Genomic DNA, 18,958 nt, shown 5'->3' on the forward strand with positions numbered 1-18,958 from the left:
ATCTCTACCACCACTGCCCTGGCCAGACTTCTGCTCAACACAAACCCCTTATTTCAGGTTTTCCTTGATCCTTCTCTCTTTCAACTCTAGTCTTGGGGACTGCAAATATGGCCAGAGAGCCAAAAGCAGTCTGGAGCCTGATTCTGCATTGCCAAAGGAGGAAGAATGGGAATTTTACATCTTTAAAAGATTGTTTAAAAAAAAAAAGAAAGGGGCCAGGGATTTAGCTCAGTGGTTCTGCTGCCTGCCTCGAAAGTGCAAGGTCCAGAGTTCGATTCCCAGTACCAAAAGAAAAAAAAAAGAAAAGAAAGAAAGAAGAGAAAGGAAAAGAGGATGGCAGGGAAGGGAAAGGAAAAAGGAAAAAAATATGAAGAATATTTAAGAGAGATTATACATAGTCCACAAAGTTGAAAATGTTTCCAATCTGGCCATTTACAGAAAGCGTGCTGAGCCCTGCTAGCCTGTGTTCCAGCCTGCCAGTTACCTGACTCAGGTTAACTGTTGGTTCTTGTCTACATAGGGTAAACACCAAACTCCTTGGCTTGGCATACATTTTGCTTCCCAGTTTGTCTGCAGCCTTCCTTTCCAGCCTTATCTCTCAGTTCTTCTTGTTCTCCACATACCCTGGCCACAACAGGCTTCTCACTATTTCCAAGACACTGCTCAGAATCCTCCCATGCCTGCTGCCTTTCAGCCTTCTCCCCTGGCCGACTTCTAGAGTCTGGTGCCATATGTCTGCTTATCACTGTTGAACTCCCTACCTCTTTGTAAATATCTACAAGGTTGCTAACCCGAAAAGGAGACCCAAACTATCTTTTCAGCCATGTGTTCTGTCACTCCTTTTCCCTCAAGCACAACCAAATAACATCCCATATCCAAACACAATCCCCTTCTTAAATGTCCATCTTTTGACTTTCTGCACATCCAAGTATGACTCATTCATCAATACCAACACTAACTGCCCTTTTCCATAAACTTTCTTTGATCTTCCCATTTCTAAGTCATCTTTCTCTCTTTAAGAATTTCTGAACACTTCTAAACTCCTTTGAGAGTACTTAATTTCCACTTAGTAGTATAATTATTTGTAGTACAATGATTTATCAGCTTCATAGATTTTTAAGATCCTTAAGGGTTAGATTTTTTTACCTGTGCCATCCAGGATTCTCTCTTCCTGCCAGCATCTACCATAGATGTACCTTAGGTACAGAAGGTACCTGATATACACTCCCATGAAACAAATGTTACTAATTGAAGAGTTTAATTTGATTGTCTAAATGTAGTCACAAGTGCTTTGAATAATATGCCACCAATGAAAAGGTACACACAGTAATTAATGTTTGAACTGGTTTAAAAAAACAGCAATGATCCTGTCCCATCTGCTAGCATAATAAGATACAATCTGTTCATGGTTAACGCTTAACTAAAAAGATTATGAAGCAAAATCCACCGCTTGGTTTTCACCATATCCATTTTGAAGGTTTCATTTGTTCTGCATAAAAATATTGAGTTTCCTCAAGTGACACAATGGGAGGTCAACCAATATTTGTCACAGAGGTGCATGGGCTCACACACAAAGACTGTAGTATCAAAAGAAATATTTATCTCATTATTTGCTGACTTTCCATATAATGTGTCATCAGAGAACAGGAGAGGTATTTAAAATTCTGCATGGACTCCAAAAGCCTATTCTTGAAATAATTACAGTTATAATAAAAAACACAATTTTGGTCTAAAATATCATATCACTGTTAGCATGCCCATAGGATATATTTATAAATAATAGAAATAATAATGAATTATCCGTTTATGTACAATATCGAATTATCCAGTGATGTGTGAACAAAATGACACATTAATCTGTAACCAATATATAAAGGGAACAAAATATTTTTTTTTATATTTCTGTGTGATAAGACACAAATTTTTAGCATGTAAATGTTTAGAGTTGTCCCTTTCCCTCTTCCCACCAGTGAGTACAATGTCGTCGTTGGTCCAGTTTTCCCTTCTCCACCACCCTAATCCTGATCTCATGTCACCTTTGCTTGCTGCTAGAATCAGAGACTGGATGGAATAAAGAGACCACAAAGAGTTCTTTGCTGGAAAGGGTAGATGTCCACAACACAGAGCAAAGAAGAGCGGTAAGGTTATCAGTAGAGAATCAAAGCTGTGTGAAATACAGAGAGAGAGGGAGTCCTCTGTTTGGAGAGAGTGAGATGTGGAGGGAAAAAAGGAAATAAGAGCTACTGCTGAGTGCAGATGTGAAATACAGAAGGTGCCTTCCACGCGCCTTCAGGAGAAATAGGAAAAGAACTGATTTCCTTTCCGATGGCCTTGTGGTCTGCAATTTTAAACTGTATTAGAACTGAACCATGTATAACATGGGGCCATTAGGATTACATAAGTGTATTTGTATTTACATGTTGGACAAGATTCTTTCAATATTTTTAGAATACTAGTATAAGATCTTGTAAGCATTTTAACAAACTTTCATACTAATTTCAGATATGCTATGCTACAAAATGCAACATTCATGTACCAACCACCACCACCACTACCACCACGGTGACCACCACGACCACAACCACCCCTGCTGATCCCAATAAAACACCAGACTTCAACAGAATCAGGAATTATTAGTGAGTTCCAGGATGTGGTCCCAATTCCATTCTGCATTTACTTTTCTCTAGTAAGAGTTACCCAGGGGAACCTCTTGAGAAGCTCTGACTTAAACCAAGGATTGTATTTAGTCCTCCTGGATAATAAAATGAGAATGTTTTTTAGGCATTCAGAAAACTAAGCAGGAGCTGTGAATGTTTGTCTTAACTGTATTCTTTATGAGTAAAATTTATATTTTGCTTTAGTTCTCAGACAACAATGGACCAAACTGTGAATCAAGGTGGGTACAAACCAGTAGGATAAAAAGACTCCAGTTTTAAATGTAACATTTTAATTTTTTTCCCATTTTTGGTGTTTTGTTATCTTTCTTTTTGATGTTAGGGATAGAATTCAGGGCTTTGCACATACCAAGCATGTGCTACGTACTGAGCTACATCTGCAGCCTAAACATTTTGTTTTTGATGGACACAACTTTTAAACCTCTTGGGCTTTCCACTGCTCCCAAGCTATAGCAAAAGCCTCTGCCTCCTAGTATGCCTTTATCCCTAACCACTCAGGGCACTCTTTAGTCTGCCCACAGGCTCCTTCCATTTCTCCACACTATCAGCGTCTGCAGTCTTTGAGGAGGATCAAAAGGGCCTGGTGCCTCCATTCAGGTTATGAAAAAATGAGGAGGAGCACTGTTGAGGGGAGGGGGCCTTCCAGGGAGCCTCTGAGAGAGATTCTGAAAGAACTCCATAGACATGAGGAAAAATGTTTGAAGGAAAGTGTTCCAGAATTTCCTGGAGAAAGGGCCTGGAGAAGGGGGTGAAGGACACAAGACAGTTCAATGAAATTGTCACTCACTGATATGCTAACTGGACTCTGGATGTACATTTTTCTTAATTGATATATTTAGCTATTGATTTCTAAACATGATATACTGATGTCAGGAAGAATGGTGTACATACAGCATTTTCACCATTTCTTCCAACAATCCAGTGAGACAGCTGAGTAATGTGTTCATTTTGTTAGGGAATGAGAACCAGCACGACCAGTTTCCTCAAAGGGACACCAATGAATGGTTGCCTTGTAATTTGGTTTGGAGCCTCTGTGTTTGGGTTCCTCAGTCTAGCTCCTCCATGGTTCTTTCACAAGTAGGGGAACTCCTTGTAGGAGTAGGGACACTTTGGTGGGAACTGATAATCCCAGGATCTGAGAACTCTTGTAAAGAATGTGAGACCTTTGAGAAGATGCTCAATAAAGGCTAAGGTAAAGGTTTCAAGGAGAGAAGCCCTTATGGCCTGGGGCTCTGTGAGGCCCAAAGGGATGGATCTGAGGAGCAGACAATGCCTAGTTCAAATTCAAACTCATTGCCTGGGCTCTATGCACTCTCTTGTTCTGTTACCTCCACCTTTGGCAAACTGGAAGCAACTATAAGGGCTGTGAGAAGCTGAAGGAAGAGGAAACTGAGAACATTTCACATAGATAAGAGGAGGAACAACTAACATGACTCCACTTTAGAACTGGTCCAACAACACAGAAAGACTATATCCCAGGAGAATGGAAAATTCCATCACTGATTCAGACTTCTCTAAGCTCACTTCCTTTGACTTGCTGAGATCACGGGAAGAGGAACAAGGCTGAGGTCCACAAAGAAAGTACAAGTTCCACATGCCCCACCATCACTAGTCAGTTTGATGGGAGATGTCAGGAGAAGGCAGAAAGACAACCGATCTGAATTCCTATCCAAAGCACACCTCATCTTCAGATTCATTTTTCTCATTTGTACAGTGAAAAGTATCCAGCTTTGGTATTTGATAGCACTGTGAAGAGCCTGTATGACTCATGAATTAGTGATATGTAAAACACAGTAGGAGAGCAGTAGCCAGGCAGATCATGACTGTCAACTCATTAGGGAGGATGTTCAGTCAGGTCCCTATATAAGGAACACCCAGTGACTGGCACTGTAACCTGGCATGTGATAGACAAGTATTGTGCATGCTTGAGCTATTGAATGAACATACATATGTCGAGTCTTAACTGTTTGATCACATCATTAGGCATATTCATATATGTTCACACCTTCTGTTGAGGTTGGAAATGTAAAACTGGCTACTGCGATGTCAACAATAATGAAAACAGGGAATTTAATCCAGAGTGAATTCTCCCTCTCATCCCATAAATCAACCTTTACCTTCCAAAAGCAATGATCAAAAATTTATTTGAATCAATTGTTTTTCTCAAGACACCTTAGTATTCTAAAGTACAGTAGGGTCACTATAGTTTACAACAATTTATTACATATTCTGTGAAGAACTAGAAGACAGTGTGTGGCCTTTGGTTCAAACATCTATTCCATACACACACACACACACACACACACACACACAAACTAGAAGAATTCAAAGTTTCTCACACAAATAAATGCTAAATGTTTAAGGAGCTATAAATGGTAATTACCCTGGTTTGATCATTCCACTTTGTATAGATGTATTGAATGAACACACTGTATGCTATAAATGTGTACAATTATGTTCAATTAAAAATGATAGACACCAGATAAATAGATACTTCTTAAAAAGCTAGAGAAGCATAGAATGAATTCCTATTCACAGCTATCCTAGGAACCAATCTTTTAGCCCCCAGGACTATGTGACAATGTATTTTCATTGTTTAAAAAAAAGTTAGCAAGCATATGATGTTGATGGATAACAAAGGTAAAAGCTAATTTCTCATATCTAATTTTGCTTCTAATTTTTGGTCAAGAAAAACAGTTGCCAGTATGAAAAGTGCTTGAAAGAATGTCACTGACAGGGCAGTGAGGTCCTGATGAGCAGAGAAGACAGAAGACTTATCAAGCACAGAGGGCTATGAAGCCTCTCCATACTTTGTGCTTAGGCTCCCAGTTTTCTTCTCTCAGGAATCTTGGACATCAGGAAAGGTGTTGAAGGCTGGCACTTAAAATTCCAATTTTATTTTACTTATTTTTATTTTTTTGCGGTACTGGAGATCAAACTCAGTACCTTGTGTTTGCAAGGCAGGCGTGGTACCACTGAGCTAAATCCCCAGCCCTAAAATTCCAATTTTAAAAAATTAAAAGGAAGGAATTCTAAACTACATAGAAGATGCTTGACATCATGCACAGCTAAATTCTAGAGTTATTTCTCAAAGAGCAGATAACACCAAGCACCAGCTTGGGACCATCAGGCAGAAACTATATTATTTTCTTTTCTGTTCCAGGTCTCTAGAGAGGTTAGGCAAATGCCAGGCATACTAGTGTATCTGTATCATCACAAAGTCCCTTCCATTCTTGTGGACAAGACAGAAATATGTGCCTTGGGTGTTAGGATCATTGTCAGACCTTGTTACTGGTTGAACAATCATGTCCCCTAGGTGATGATTTAAGGTTACCAAAGGCCAAGAGATCCCTAATGATGTGCCACAGGGCTCTGACTGTGGTTCCCACGTGCAATGTGTTATCAGTGAAATGAAGAAAAGCAATGAAAGACAGCTTTTTTAAAAAAAGATTTGAGATGTTATTCAACTGAAAAGAAAAGTGAGGCTACGGTATCATAATCATATGCCATACAGACCTTAACGACAGAAAAGAGAGTTTTCTATTTTCAAAACTGTTAAACCCTTTGATTCAAATGAAAGCTGATACAGAAATACAATATGTAAGCACAAGGTTGTAGAAGGTGCTGTGTTTGAAATGAGAGAGAATAAAAGAGCCCTGGTGTCAAATCCCATGACATCATTCCCTTCCACCTTCCTACCATTGCTCCATGAAACCCCAATACTCAACAGGAAGAAATGCAACAGTCATATCAAATCAACAAAGCGGAGAAAGGCACAATGCTCATTCTTATTTTTGTCTCAAGGTTAAGAGAGAAAAGAACTTTGTAGGTTCTACATGTGAACAGGTGAAATGGTAGGTGAACAATGGGGGAAAACAGGTGGCACATTTCAACTGGAAAGATCAGACATGATGCCCAGCTTGGAAAAGGCCAAGAGGCTGAGCAGTGGTGGTGTAAGAATGGTGCTGGGGCTTCCTGTAGAAAGCGAAGCTGAAAGATCATGATGCTAGTGTAGTAGCCATAGGGCCTGTGGTGTCACACTCTATTTTTGGAAGTGGTCAGTCTACCCTAGAGTGCATGGACTGCTCTGAGCATTGCCCTTCTGGAAGTCCAGAGATGGTGGAGGGAGTTCAGAGGAGAGGGGCAGGGGTGGCAGAGGGTGATTCAAAACAATCTCATCACATGGGGACCAGCTGCAGAGGGTGGCCAGTGGCACACAGGAGACTCAGAGTAAGGGTCTGGGACAGTCAGGAAATGACAGTCATTTTCAAATACTTGAAAGGAAATTTAGATTTGTTCTAAGTAAACCCTAAGTAGCAGGATAAGGACCAACAAGTGGATGAAGAAGACAGACAGAGGACGATTCCATCTGAGGAAGAATTTTCCAACAGTCAGAACCAACTGGAGACAATAGGCAACCTGGAAAGAGATTAAGTCCCCATCATGGATGTGTGTGACTGTGGTATAAAGACCTCTTGGCAGGACTGTGACAACAGGGAGTCAGTGACCGGATAAAAGAGACTGGAAAAGGTGTCTCCTTCTTCTGAAAAGCAATGATTCTAAGTAAATTCCTTTTAAACAGAATGAACAGCCAGAATGTTTATCATTATACTCAATAATGACAAGTGATATTTATAGAAAATGGTCCTGAGGTCATGCAAATTTACAAAAGGATGTTCCTAAAGCAAGACAGATTCCATCTGGGAGAATTCTAATGAAAAGTACCTATGGCTGGAATAATACACATGATCTGTGTAGTCACTGGTAACCATAATTGATAACGAATGTGAACGCCCCAAACAGACTGTTAACCATAACTGATAATGAACCTGGACACCTCCAAAACCACCTGGACCAAGGAGTTAGCCACATGAAATCTGATTCCTTCTACAGGTTTACTTATATGTATTCCATACTGGATGCATTTAGGCAAATTACTTCCTAACTAGAAAACAAAAGGAGATGTAAACTTCTTTTTTAAAAAGACTGATCACATTATACTTTTCAAAATACATTTGCTCTTTGAGTCATCATGTTTCTATAATATCTTCAGATAGGAAGGATGCCAGGTTGTGGTAATATGTGTATTCCCACTTACACAGCACTACAATCACATTAACTAAAATACTGCTTTTGAACTTTATACTCGGATACCGAGTCCTTTTTCTAGCTCCTAAAGTTAATTTGCATACATTGCCCCGCCCCTCCACACGCTGATCCACTAGCTGGATCATAGCCCAGGTCTTCTGAGGTGTAGGAACTTGTGGAGAAGAGCGAGGAGCTGCTCACCCGTAACTCTTGGGAACTCTCAGCAGCCAAGTCTCATAACAAGCAGGAATAGGCATGACCTTTCAACAGTTGTTACCAAATTGATCTCAGAAGGGTGCTGAGAGCACTCAAAAGAGTCCATGGTTTAAGTGACTGCCAGTGTTTCCTTTGTAGCACAAATGCAGGCTTCAGGCCCTGGCTTTCAGCACCCTGAGACATGTGGAGTCAAGCCAGGTTTGGCCAGACACCACTTATAGATTATCCCATCCAGCTCTAGGACTCTGAGTCTCTATGTGAAAGTCTTATGCTAAGATGTTTAGAAAAATACCCCATAGATAATTAAATTTAGTAAGTGCACATGACAGTTATATCAATTCTTACTTGCTTCATTATTTTAATTTTTTATATTAAAATAAGGGGGATTATTTGATTCATAAAATATTCATGTCGTCCTATATGATAGATTTCTTCTAGTTTAAAAGTCCATAATTACTTTTTTAATTAAAATGTCATCATGCAAGTTCTTTCAAACTTAAAATAGAGCAGATAAGGAAAAAATCTGATGCTCATATTTGAATTCACCTACACTGTCACTGTGCAATTCTTTTTTTTCATTTAACTCTCAGCCCTCAGTGCTTTTCTGTACAAAGCAAATGGGTTGATGTAGAGATTTACTGTCTAGTTCTGAGGCACATCCACATTAAACAGAATGAAGCATGACCCTCTTTACACTCTGCCCGTAAACATATTATTTTGTAAAGTCCACCACAGTCAGAAACATTAGCAAGAAACATATATTCTTTAAATTGCTACCTCCCCCCCAATCTTCCATAGTAAGAATAACTCTAGAAATGGAAAGATTTAGGAATACATATCTAAAATAAACAAAAAGCTAAATTCCCTAAGAATTCTTGTAATGGACTCTTACACTTTGAAAATACTTTCTACTTTGCTTTTATTATAGTGCTTTCAATTCCAATGCAGAAAACAAAACATCCTTGGCGATTGACTTTAAGAGCAAAGACAGATACAAAGGCCACAATTATGAGAAAGACTCCCCCGAAGCTGGAGGTAAAATGCTCTGTGATTTCCCTCAATACTCTCTCTTCCCATTTGGCCTCAGTTACCCACCAGGTGCTAGTTCCTACCTGTGTGCTCACTATATATGCCATGTCCCAGGCAGGCCTGAAGTATATGGGGGGGGGTCCCCCCTATGTAAGGACATCAGGGTGTTCAACTCATTCACCAAGCTCAGAGGAAGGCAAACCTCTTGGAAGTCCTGGTATCAAAACCAAAGTGCTCCCCAGGACTCACCAGCTGTTCTGCTGGTCTCCTCCTGTCCAAATGATGGTTCTGCTGTTTGTGAACTGAGGATTGGCAGGTTGGGGAGCTGGGAGAAATGTAATTTACTGCATCTGGTAGTACAGAACAGGGAATACAATTAAACACAGTATTGGGAGGCCCAATGGGTTCACTGCCGAGACAGCAGCTTGTCTGCCCTACACAATGGACTGCTGAGGCAGCCACTGAACAAGAGGATCAGAATAACAAAGCCAAGCATTTGCCCAGTGACTGGCATTCAGTAGAGTAGCTGAGGCAGGAGGGATCCTAGCCAGAGAGCTCAAGCCCTAGCACTGCTTTGTGTATGGAAGTCATCAGAAAGTTCTAGATTCCAGAACAATGATTTGAGGGGTCTGGGGGAAAAACCAAAGATAGGCTAGTTACCAGCATTATCAACTTTGTGAGACTGATCAAATATGGGACATCACACTAAAAAATGTGCATTAAAAAATACATTCTCTAAAGTGGAAATATAGTTTTATGGGCCTTCTTCATTCAAAGGGCCAATTTCTTATGCATTAAAACCAACTCCAGAATTTAACCCATGATTTCAATACTTTAGGCTGGTGTTTCAGTTAGAAAATCCTAAGATTCCACATATCAAGACCCAGCAAACCCACCAGTAGCTCAACAGCAGGGAGTACTGCTGTGTAAAGCAGGGAGACCATCAGTTCTGACAGGACAAATATCCTAACAAGCCCATTCAGAAGTGGGGTGAGTGTGGGGATTAGTGGGCATGCCAAGGTGTCAGAAAGGAAGAGGAAACCACTATGGTGAAACTGAAGCATCTGGGTGCCTCTCAGAGAGAAATGGGGAAGGAAAGACAGGAAGATTCTAGAAAGGTGGGCTCAGTGTAATCTTATTCCTTCTCATATCATGACTAAGTCACAGAATCCCAGAATCTCAGGGTAGAGGGGAAGTGGGTAATAAAAGAATTAAGATGTGTTATGTACATGTACCAATTCCCCACCATGAATGTAGTGATTATGGACTGCAAACATGTACTAATAAAAATTTTAAAATTCTCTCAGAGTCTCAATCACCCATCAGTGACATCTATTTATCATGTATCTCCACTGAATATCACACAATCATCTCAAATTGGACATGTCAAATCATACCTGGAGCCTGCACTGCCATTAATCTGCTGATTCTCCTGTACTCTGTCTCTTGGCTCACTGGCACCACAATTCACCCAGAATCCTCAGCTCACCCTAACCACTCCCCCTCCTAGTATCCATCAGTCCCGTGGCCTCTGACTCTTCTACATCTCACATGTCCCCCTCCTCTCTTCATCCACACTGATATAGTCTTAGTTCTGGCAGGTTTCTTTTTTTAATTTCATGTTGAAAGGATGATAAAAAGACACTAGGATTAGCCCCATTCTTTACTAACCAATCCATTTGCTGACTCATATATGAAAATGAACAATTCAGAATATACTGACATCGGACCATTATGTTCTTAGGGTGTGGGTAGGGTTTCTCTATGAGAATGAAATTTTTCATATTAACTATGTGGGAAGAAAAACATGGCATGAGGACTAGACCAGGCAGGCCTTAAGGCAGAGTAAGGGCTCCAGTTGTGTCCTCTTTCTGGGACCTTACGTGTGCAGGAGCTTGGGTCCTTGGGCATGGGACACATGGATAAAGGTCTTCTCATTGCAAGGAGGGAAATTAAGCCTTTGAAATGATGGCAAGCAGGGAGATGGCTGTGAAGCAGCCTGTGGGGACCCCCCCTGAAGACAGTCTTGGATGGAGCCAAGGGCTGTGAGAATAGCCACCTGTTTGAAGTTGGACATTCCACTCTATATTGAACTGTACTTCCATTACTCCTGAACTTAGATTGTCTACATCTCTCCATTATCCCTGTGGGGAGCTGTGGGAGTGGTATGTGCCCCAAACCAGAACAAGGCAGGACCAAAGAGAGCAACAGCTTGAAGTGAATTGGTCTTAAAGGGTAGGGGAAGATTGGTAGCCGCAATCCATGGGAAGACAAAGCAGCAATCTAGGACTAGAGGGACAGTTTAGGGCAGTGATGGCAAACCTTTCAGAGCTTTCAAAGATACAAACAGCCTGCAATGGAATGCGTGCCATGGGTTCACCACCACTGCTTTAGGAGAACCGGATGACCAGAGCAGATTAGCAGACCTTCCAAGTTTTACTGATTATTTCCAGGAATCTATGGAATGTTATCTCTGTAAATCTGAGTTCCTACAATCAAATGAGATGGAGAGTCAAGCCATGAAGACCAAGTGAGAGCTCACAGCCGGGTAATATGTAACTTCTATGCTAAATATAGAGTTTCTAGGGTATCTATGCATACTAAAAGTTTTAACAGCTAGAAACAAAAATCACTCTATGGGGATTCTGCATCTGAAAGAGACTGTAATCCTCAGGGCTCCTGCTCATCCTCCTCAAAGAGGCAGCTCTGGGAGGTTGCCAGTCATACGGAACACACTGAATCAGCCCGCTGCAGACAGGCAGCCACCTGGTTCCACATTACAAAGACCCAGAGGACACCAGACCACCAGATCACGGTACTGAGTCCTGCTGCTCCCGGCCCAGAGGGAAGAGAAGCTCAGCTGCCCCCAGAACCTGAAAGGAAGCTCCCTGCCTCCATCCCAGGCTCCTAGGGCAGAGAAGCTCAGTTGGTCCCAGCACCCGGAAGGAATCTCCCCGCCTCCATCCCAGGCTCCTAGGGCAGAGAAGCTCAGCTGGTCCCAGCACCCAGAAGGAAGCTCTCTAGGGAAGGTGAGCCATGTGGGCACCAGAAGCACCCCCCCACACACGTGGAAATGAGGAAACACATAAGCAAGCCTCAAAAACAGAGTTCCAGATCACCTACAGCAACCCCAAAGGGAAACGAGATGGAACAATCTGATACTCAACCACCTGGACTCTCTGAACTGGCAACAAAAGAGGATCTGGGAAAAATGAAATCAGAAATAATTACTCAGATAACAGCAAAGATTTTGCTCATGGTGCAAGATATGATTAATAAATCTAGAGAGGACACACATTAAAAAATAGAGGATCTGAGGAATATGATGGAATCTCAACATAGGAAACAAATGGAATCCATAAAACAGATACAAACAGATTTCCAAGAGATTAAAAACTCCATCAAAAGTCTCCACAGCAGAATGAACCCATGTGAGGATAGAATTTCACATATAGAAGATAAGATTGCAATTAGTGAGGAGGAAAAGAAAAATTGCTTTAAAATTGTAAGGGACCATGAGAAATCAATCCAGCAGCTGCTAGACAATGCAAAGAAGAATAACATAAGACTGATTGGAGTCAATGAAGAAAGAGGAGAGAGTGCAGATGACATAAAAAATCTGTTCACAGAAGTGATGGCAGAAAACTTCCCAAGGAGGGGAAAAGAACTTGACATACAGATAAGTGAGACATATAGGACTCCAGCTAGCCTTAATCAAAAAAAATCTACACATAGGCATATAATAGTTAGGATTCCAGAAATCCAACAGAAGAACAAAATTCTACAAGCAAATAGAGAAAAGAAACAAATCATGTACAAAGGAAAGCCCATCAGAATCACAGCAGACTTCTCAATGCAAACCCTCAAGGCAAGAAGTCCTTGGAGTGATGTATTTCAAGCCCTAAAGGAAAACAGCCTCCAACCCAGATTGATGTACCCTGCAAAACCATCTTTCAAAATTGATGGAGAAATAAGATACTTGCATGATAAAGAGCACCTCAGGAACTTCATGAATACCAAACCGGCACTGCAAAAAATTTTAGACAATATCCTAGGAAAAGACAATGAGGATCACAACCCCAGGAAACCCAGCAGAATGAATCCATTGGGTGTGACAAATTAAATGCAAAGGGGGAGAATCCAACAAAAAGAAAAAGTCATGACAAGGCTTTTAAAACTTTTAACTTCATCTCCCTAATGAGTGTATAATTCAATCTTATTATTGTACTGATTAGTATTTTTCTGATTCTAGAGTTGCACACCATTCCTTGTGCTATACTGGCTATTTATCATCTTATGTCTACATTTTAATTGGGTTGTCTATTAACGAGCTCTAAGAATTCTTTATATATTCTGGTCATAGGTTATATGCATTGTAAATATGGTCTGTTTAAGGACTACTTTTCATTTTAATGATTTCATTTAAAGTTTTAAATTTTGATGGAATCTCATTTATCAATTTGTTTCTTTTATACATCATGTCTTTTGTATCCTAGGTAGTTCTTGCCTACCCTGAATTCATAAACATTTTCCCGTATAATTTCTTCTTAAAGTTTTATACTTTTAGACTTTCTTATCTAGGTTCATAGATCCCTTCAAGTTATTTTCATGTATGGAAAAAAAGGGTTGAGGTTAATTTTTTATATATGGATACCAGGTGTTCTAGTTCTGTTTGCTGAAAACACTATCTCTTCCTCGGCTCTTGAATTGAGTTTATATTCTATAAAATGCTAAGGTTAAATAATCTTTCAAAACTCAATGGTCCATATATGTGTGGTTCTATTTCTAGATTCTCTGTTTTATTCAAATGATCTATATGTCTTTCCTTACACCAACACTGCCTTGATTACTGTAGCTTTAGAAGAAGTCTTAAAATTAGGTACTAAACGTCTTCCAACACTGTTTTTTTTTTTTAAAACTTTTCTAGGTCCTTTGTACTCCTACATAACTTTTAAATTTCAATATCCAATTCTTCATTTATAGCAAGTATACACAGACCTGAATTTTTATATATACCTTGTGTTTTCTAATCCTGCTAAATTCAAGTACAAGTTCTAGGGGCTCCTAGAGATTTCTTAGTATTTTCTCTGTCGATGATCATTTCATCTACATATAAGGATTTTGCTTCTGCCCTGCCAATCCTATCCTAGTTGTATCATTTTATTGCCAGACTATTTGAAACCTAGTGGGGACTAGGTTTCAAAGTTTAATGGACAAATAAAGAGTAAGCTTATCTGCCCTTGTTCCCCACCTTAAGGAGAAAGCATTGTATCTTCTCCATTTATATAAGGCATTCTCGCTGGAAGCATGGAGTACATGTCTTTAATCTCTTGAGAAGTTTCTGTTCTACTTCTAGTCTCCTGATAGCTTTTACCATGAACAGCTGTAGAATTTAGTCCAATACTTTTTCTCCAACTAGTGACAGGATCATATGGCTCTTTCCTTTCCTCTGTTTAAATGATGACTTTTGGGGGTAGATCTTCCAGTGCTGAACCAACACTGCCATCCCTATAACAAAACCACTTTCTACATCCTGCCAGATCTGACTTCCAATAGTTTGTTTTGTTAAACAAATTTCTATCTATGTTCATACTTTTTCTTCGATTATCTTTATCCAGTTTTAGGATTAGCACAATGTTGAGTTCCTAAAATGAGGGGAGAAGTGTTCCTTCTTTTTTCTGCTTTAATTGTTTGATATAATTTATCAGTTAAAATGTATATGAGCCTGCTGTTGTCATATAGGTAGATTTTCAAGCTAGGAATATACTTTCTTTAATAGGTGCTATTCAAATTTTATATTTCCTCCAGAGTTAGTTTCATTAATTTGTCTTCCAAGGTACTTCTTAGAAGTTGTCAAATTTATTTCAAAAAAGATTTTTGTAATATGCTTTCTATATCCTTTTAAATTCTGTAAAATCTGTGTTAATGTCTCCTAGATCTTGATATTGCAATTTAAAAAATGTATAACTGATATTGTGTAACAGGAAGAAAAGGTCTAAAAGAGCAGGGGAATTGGGAGGGGGAGGGGGAAGGAAAAAAGAGAAAGGAAAAAATATGAGAAGAGGAAAAAAAATGGAAACAAGGTCTTTGCAAATAGGGAAGGGTGGAGGGGGTGAAGGGAGGGCAAGGGAAGGGGAAAAAAAATAAGAACCAAGATACTCATGTAATGGTACAAGATCCCAATGATGAATATAATTGTATTGTATATGGAAAATGTACCAATAAACTTAATGGGGGGGAAAATGTACCAATGATTAGAATGAATAATTGATAATGTAAAATAGGAAGGAAAGGTCCAAAGGGGTAGGGGTAGTGGGAGGGGCAGGGGAAAGGAAAGAAGGGAAAGGAAAAATGATGAGAAATGGAAAAAATGGAAATAAACTCTTTGTAAATAGGGAAGGGTGGAGGGGTGAAGAGAGGGCTAGGAATGGGAAAACAATAAGAACCAAGATGCATTATGTAAAGGTACAAATCCCAATGAGAAATGTAATTGTGTTGTGTACCTAAAATGTACCAATAAAAGAATTTAACAACAACAAAAGAAAGAGGCAGCTCTGGGCCAGATGTGAGTGGGTGATGGAAGCCTTGTCCAGTGTCCACTGGCAATGAGTCCCATGGTTACAGCTCTTGGAGGGCTGAGGCTACAAGGTTTTTGCTAAGAGATAAGGCAGTAGAGAGTGGGGCATGGGCAGGGGGACAGGGCAGTGCCCTCAGTCCATCATTAAGTACTAATCCCCACGGTAAAGTTTCAGCATAGTGAATAACAAACAAGGCCTCTCAATTTGCAGGTGGCCACAATCAGTAAGCCGGCTTCTTCCTGCCAAAGTCAGGGTGACCTAATAGTATTCTCCCCACCATTGGAGGAGATAGAGGACAGTCACCTACAAAGTAGAAATGTAGGATGCACCTTGGTTGTAGCACTGCAAATTTTTACAATAGCTACAGAAAACATAAACAGCTGAAACGAGAGAGACAAAATTGATGAAAAACTCCTTACAACAAGATTTAAGGGCAACCGAGGATTGAGTTTTTCCAGTGACTGGCATGGCGGTATGGATGTGGGAAAGGCTCCAGGCCACCCCAGATTGGCATAGGATGAAAACCCAGCATAAGTATCATGCACAAGGACTAAGACAGGCCCAGGACACACATTTTCCTTCCCGTATCTGGGCAAGGGCTTCTTGATGGGTAAAAGAGATAATAATACACACACATACTCTCTCTCTCTCTCTCCTCTCTCTCTCTCTCTCTCTCTCTGTAATTTATAGTTACATAAGACACCATGCCTGTCTTGGGTAGTAAAAACAACCTACCCAAATGCTGAGGGGCCTGCTATGTAAGAACACTGTAACGGGCAAGGGGAAATCATAACATATATGACCCAAATATTCTATTCAAGACTGAAACTGCTCTTAGTTACCAGGGCTCTCTGTAATCAACAGCCATTTTTGACTGAAGAATTCAGCACTGCATTCCTGGGACATGGGCAGAGTGCCATGCCTTGGGTGCCTGGAGTGGGGTCATCGCACACATGCGCACACTAGCAGCTGTCTCTGGCATCTCATGATGCTTTTGTTGATGACTTACAGTATCTATACAGTTAATATAATCCAAGTTGGGCCTAGATTCTATAATCAGTATGCCTCAGAAATTGAGGGCCTCTTTAAGGCATTAGTTATTGTTCTCTAATAATTTTTTAGTTCTTAATAACAACAGTTGGGTGCTTCTAAGAAAGTCTTGGTAACTCACAGCCTTTGGGACAAAGAATGAGAAAACAGACATCCCAAAGCCGCCCAAGTGGGATGTGCCTCAGCTTCACACTCTGACCACAGAGTAACCTATACAAAGATCACATTCTTGAAAGTATGCGTTTTCTCCTTTATACTTCTGTCTTTGCTGGAAGGGGTGGTGTGATAGGTCTCTCAGGCTTGGCTAGAAGCACAGATGTCAGGAATCAAAATCCAAGGTGATAAGTGAGACCATGGAAACACTTCACTGGGATCCTTAAGACTTCTGCAACCTCCTAAGCTGCAGCCAAAGGTGATGGAGGATGGAGTCTTGGGTGGCTTTCTTGGCACCTTCTCTTGTCAGTCCTGATCAGTGTGCTTCCCAGCTCAGAGGAACGGGTGGAAACAGTGGAATGGGGGAAAGAATGAAAAGAGAACTCAGAGTCCTCATAGCTCCATTTCTGGTTAAGTCACAGATTATAGAGGACTTCATGCCCCACAGCATGAAGATTCAGATGTCAGATTCAGAAGATGCAGGCTCCTTCCTTTCCCTCATTATCAGAGAGAAGGCAGGGGAGGTCCCAGTCTGAGAAGGGAGGGAAATAAAGAAGTGAAAGTGTAAAAGGACAATGTGTGCTCTCTAGGAATGTGGGTGTCTGTGGTTCAATGTCCCAGCCTGGCCTAGCCTGGCATTAACTACATTCTTGCTGATCATGTGGAGTCTGCTTTCTTCTCCATGCAGCACCCCCACAACCCCAAGGCCACTTCCTCTGTCTATGTCCACCCTCAAAGCACAGAGCAAGTGTCCCTCTGGGTCACACCCTAGTGAGGCTCAGCTTCCCTTGCTAGAATTATTGTAGTCCTCTGCTCCCAGAGTCCTTGCTGGCTCCACCCTGACTTGTGCCTGCCTTCATGCTCTGAGAACAGGGGCTTAATCTAGTACATTCCCAAGGATTGCCCAAGGAGCCAAGATCCAGATCGTGTGTGTTCTACTTGCTTGAAAAAACATCATAAAACTTAAATTTTCTTTTCTCAGAATTATCCTCAGTGCAAATCCAGAAAAAGATGCACTATATACCACTGCATTTCTAAGTGTTTCCCCATGTTTTCCCAAATAACACTGGGAAAACATTCTGGAGTCAACTCTTCTGGCTCCTGATCCTCTTCTTGGTCTAGAGGTTGACTTATAAGCACCAAATAAACAGGCTTCTGACCCTTCCAATAAATTCATGCATTTGAATGCAGACCTAGTGAGGACCACTATGAAAGGGAGAATCCTGGGTTTTCAACTGAGATCAAAGAAGCGCATGATACAAGTTCATCTCAAGCCTGGGTAAGGAGAGAAGCGGGCAGGACAGAGAAGAGGAAATGAAGACAAAGAGCTGCTCCTGTCAGGCTGGGTGCAGGAGGCAGGGCCCTGTTCCCACCCTTCCTGTGCTCTGGCTCAGCCATGCCCCCAGGGAGGAACACTCTGACCACCTCTGTTTCCCTGGAAGGCTAGAGAACTAGAACCTTCAGTGTTTTGATTCAAAGAAAGAGGAATAAGGAAGGAAAAAAGGAAAAAAGGGAGAGGAGAGGTAGAGAAAAGGACTAGACCAGACCAGGGGCCTTAGAAAGGCCATTCATGGTTAAACACCAAACGACCTGACACGTGGCACCAGGGCAAATAGGCTCATTCCTGCAGGAGACCTGGTCCTGACATTGGCACACTTCCTTGCTGAGCTCCTTTCAAGAAAGGCCCAGGCAGCGAGCCTTTGGGAACAACTTCAAAGGGCAAGAGCTGACCATTTTTGTAATAGAAGTAGAAAGTCAAGGAACAATTTCTGAAGAAGAGAGGCAGTGAAGACCAGAAATATGGACCTTCTCTCCGGAGCCCTGGCAGTAGTGCTGTCTCTTCTGTCTGATGCCCTTACAAAGCCACACATCATGTTTCCCAGTGAGCCCATGTTCATGAGACTCACTAAGCAGACGAGGAAACAGCCATCTACAGATGGGGCAGAGCACACTTACCTCCATCCGCCGTGGACAAGCTCTGTGGAAAGAAAAGCAGGGCAGAGCGTTACTATGCATGTGGGGTGTGAATCTCCACCCATTTCACCTCTCTTCCCACCTGGCCTAGCCCAGAATCTGACTGTGCCGGGAAAACCTCTCGCTCTCTTCTCTGCTGAGAAATTTATTTGAGATCCCAAAATTAAGGGACCAGCTGAGGGTTTATCATCGTCA

The 18,958-nt window shown here is 41.1% G+C and overlaps 1 protein-coding gene across 8 annotated transcripts in view; it reads right to left on the reverse strand.

The window, feature by feature from the left end:
* Palm2akap2 (PALM2 and AKAP2 fusion) overlaps nt 1–18,958 on the reverse strand; it is a 504,788-nt gene that overhangs the window by 205,778 nt on the left and 280,052 nt on the right. For all 8 annotated transcript variants that reach the window (XM_087183576.1, XM_087183574.1, XM_004848142.4 and 5 more), the window contains one exon: nt 18,746–18,767. In XM_087183576.1, the coding sequence (XP_087039702.1) occupies nt 18,746–18,767 (22 nt within the window). The remainder of the gene's footprint in view (nt 1–18,745; nt 18,768–18,958) is intronic.

Source organism: Heterocephalus glaber, unplaced genomic scaffold (assembly GCF_053883595.1).
Source record: "Heterocephalus glaber isolate CG9 unplaced genomic scaffold, H.glaber_assembly_v1.0 deba00001481, whole genome shotgun sequence".
In the NCBI taxonomy this organism is placed as follows: Eukaryota; Metazoa; Chordata; class Mammalia; order Rodentia; family Bathyergidae; genus Heterocephalus; species Heterocephalus glaber.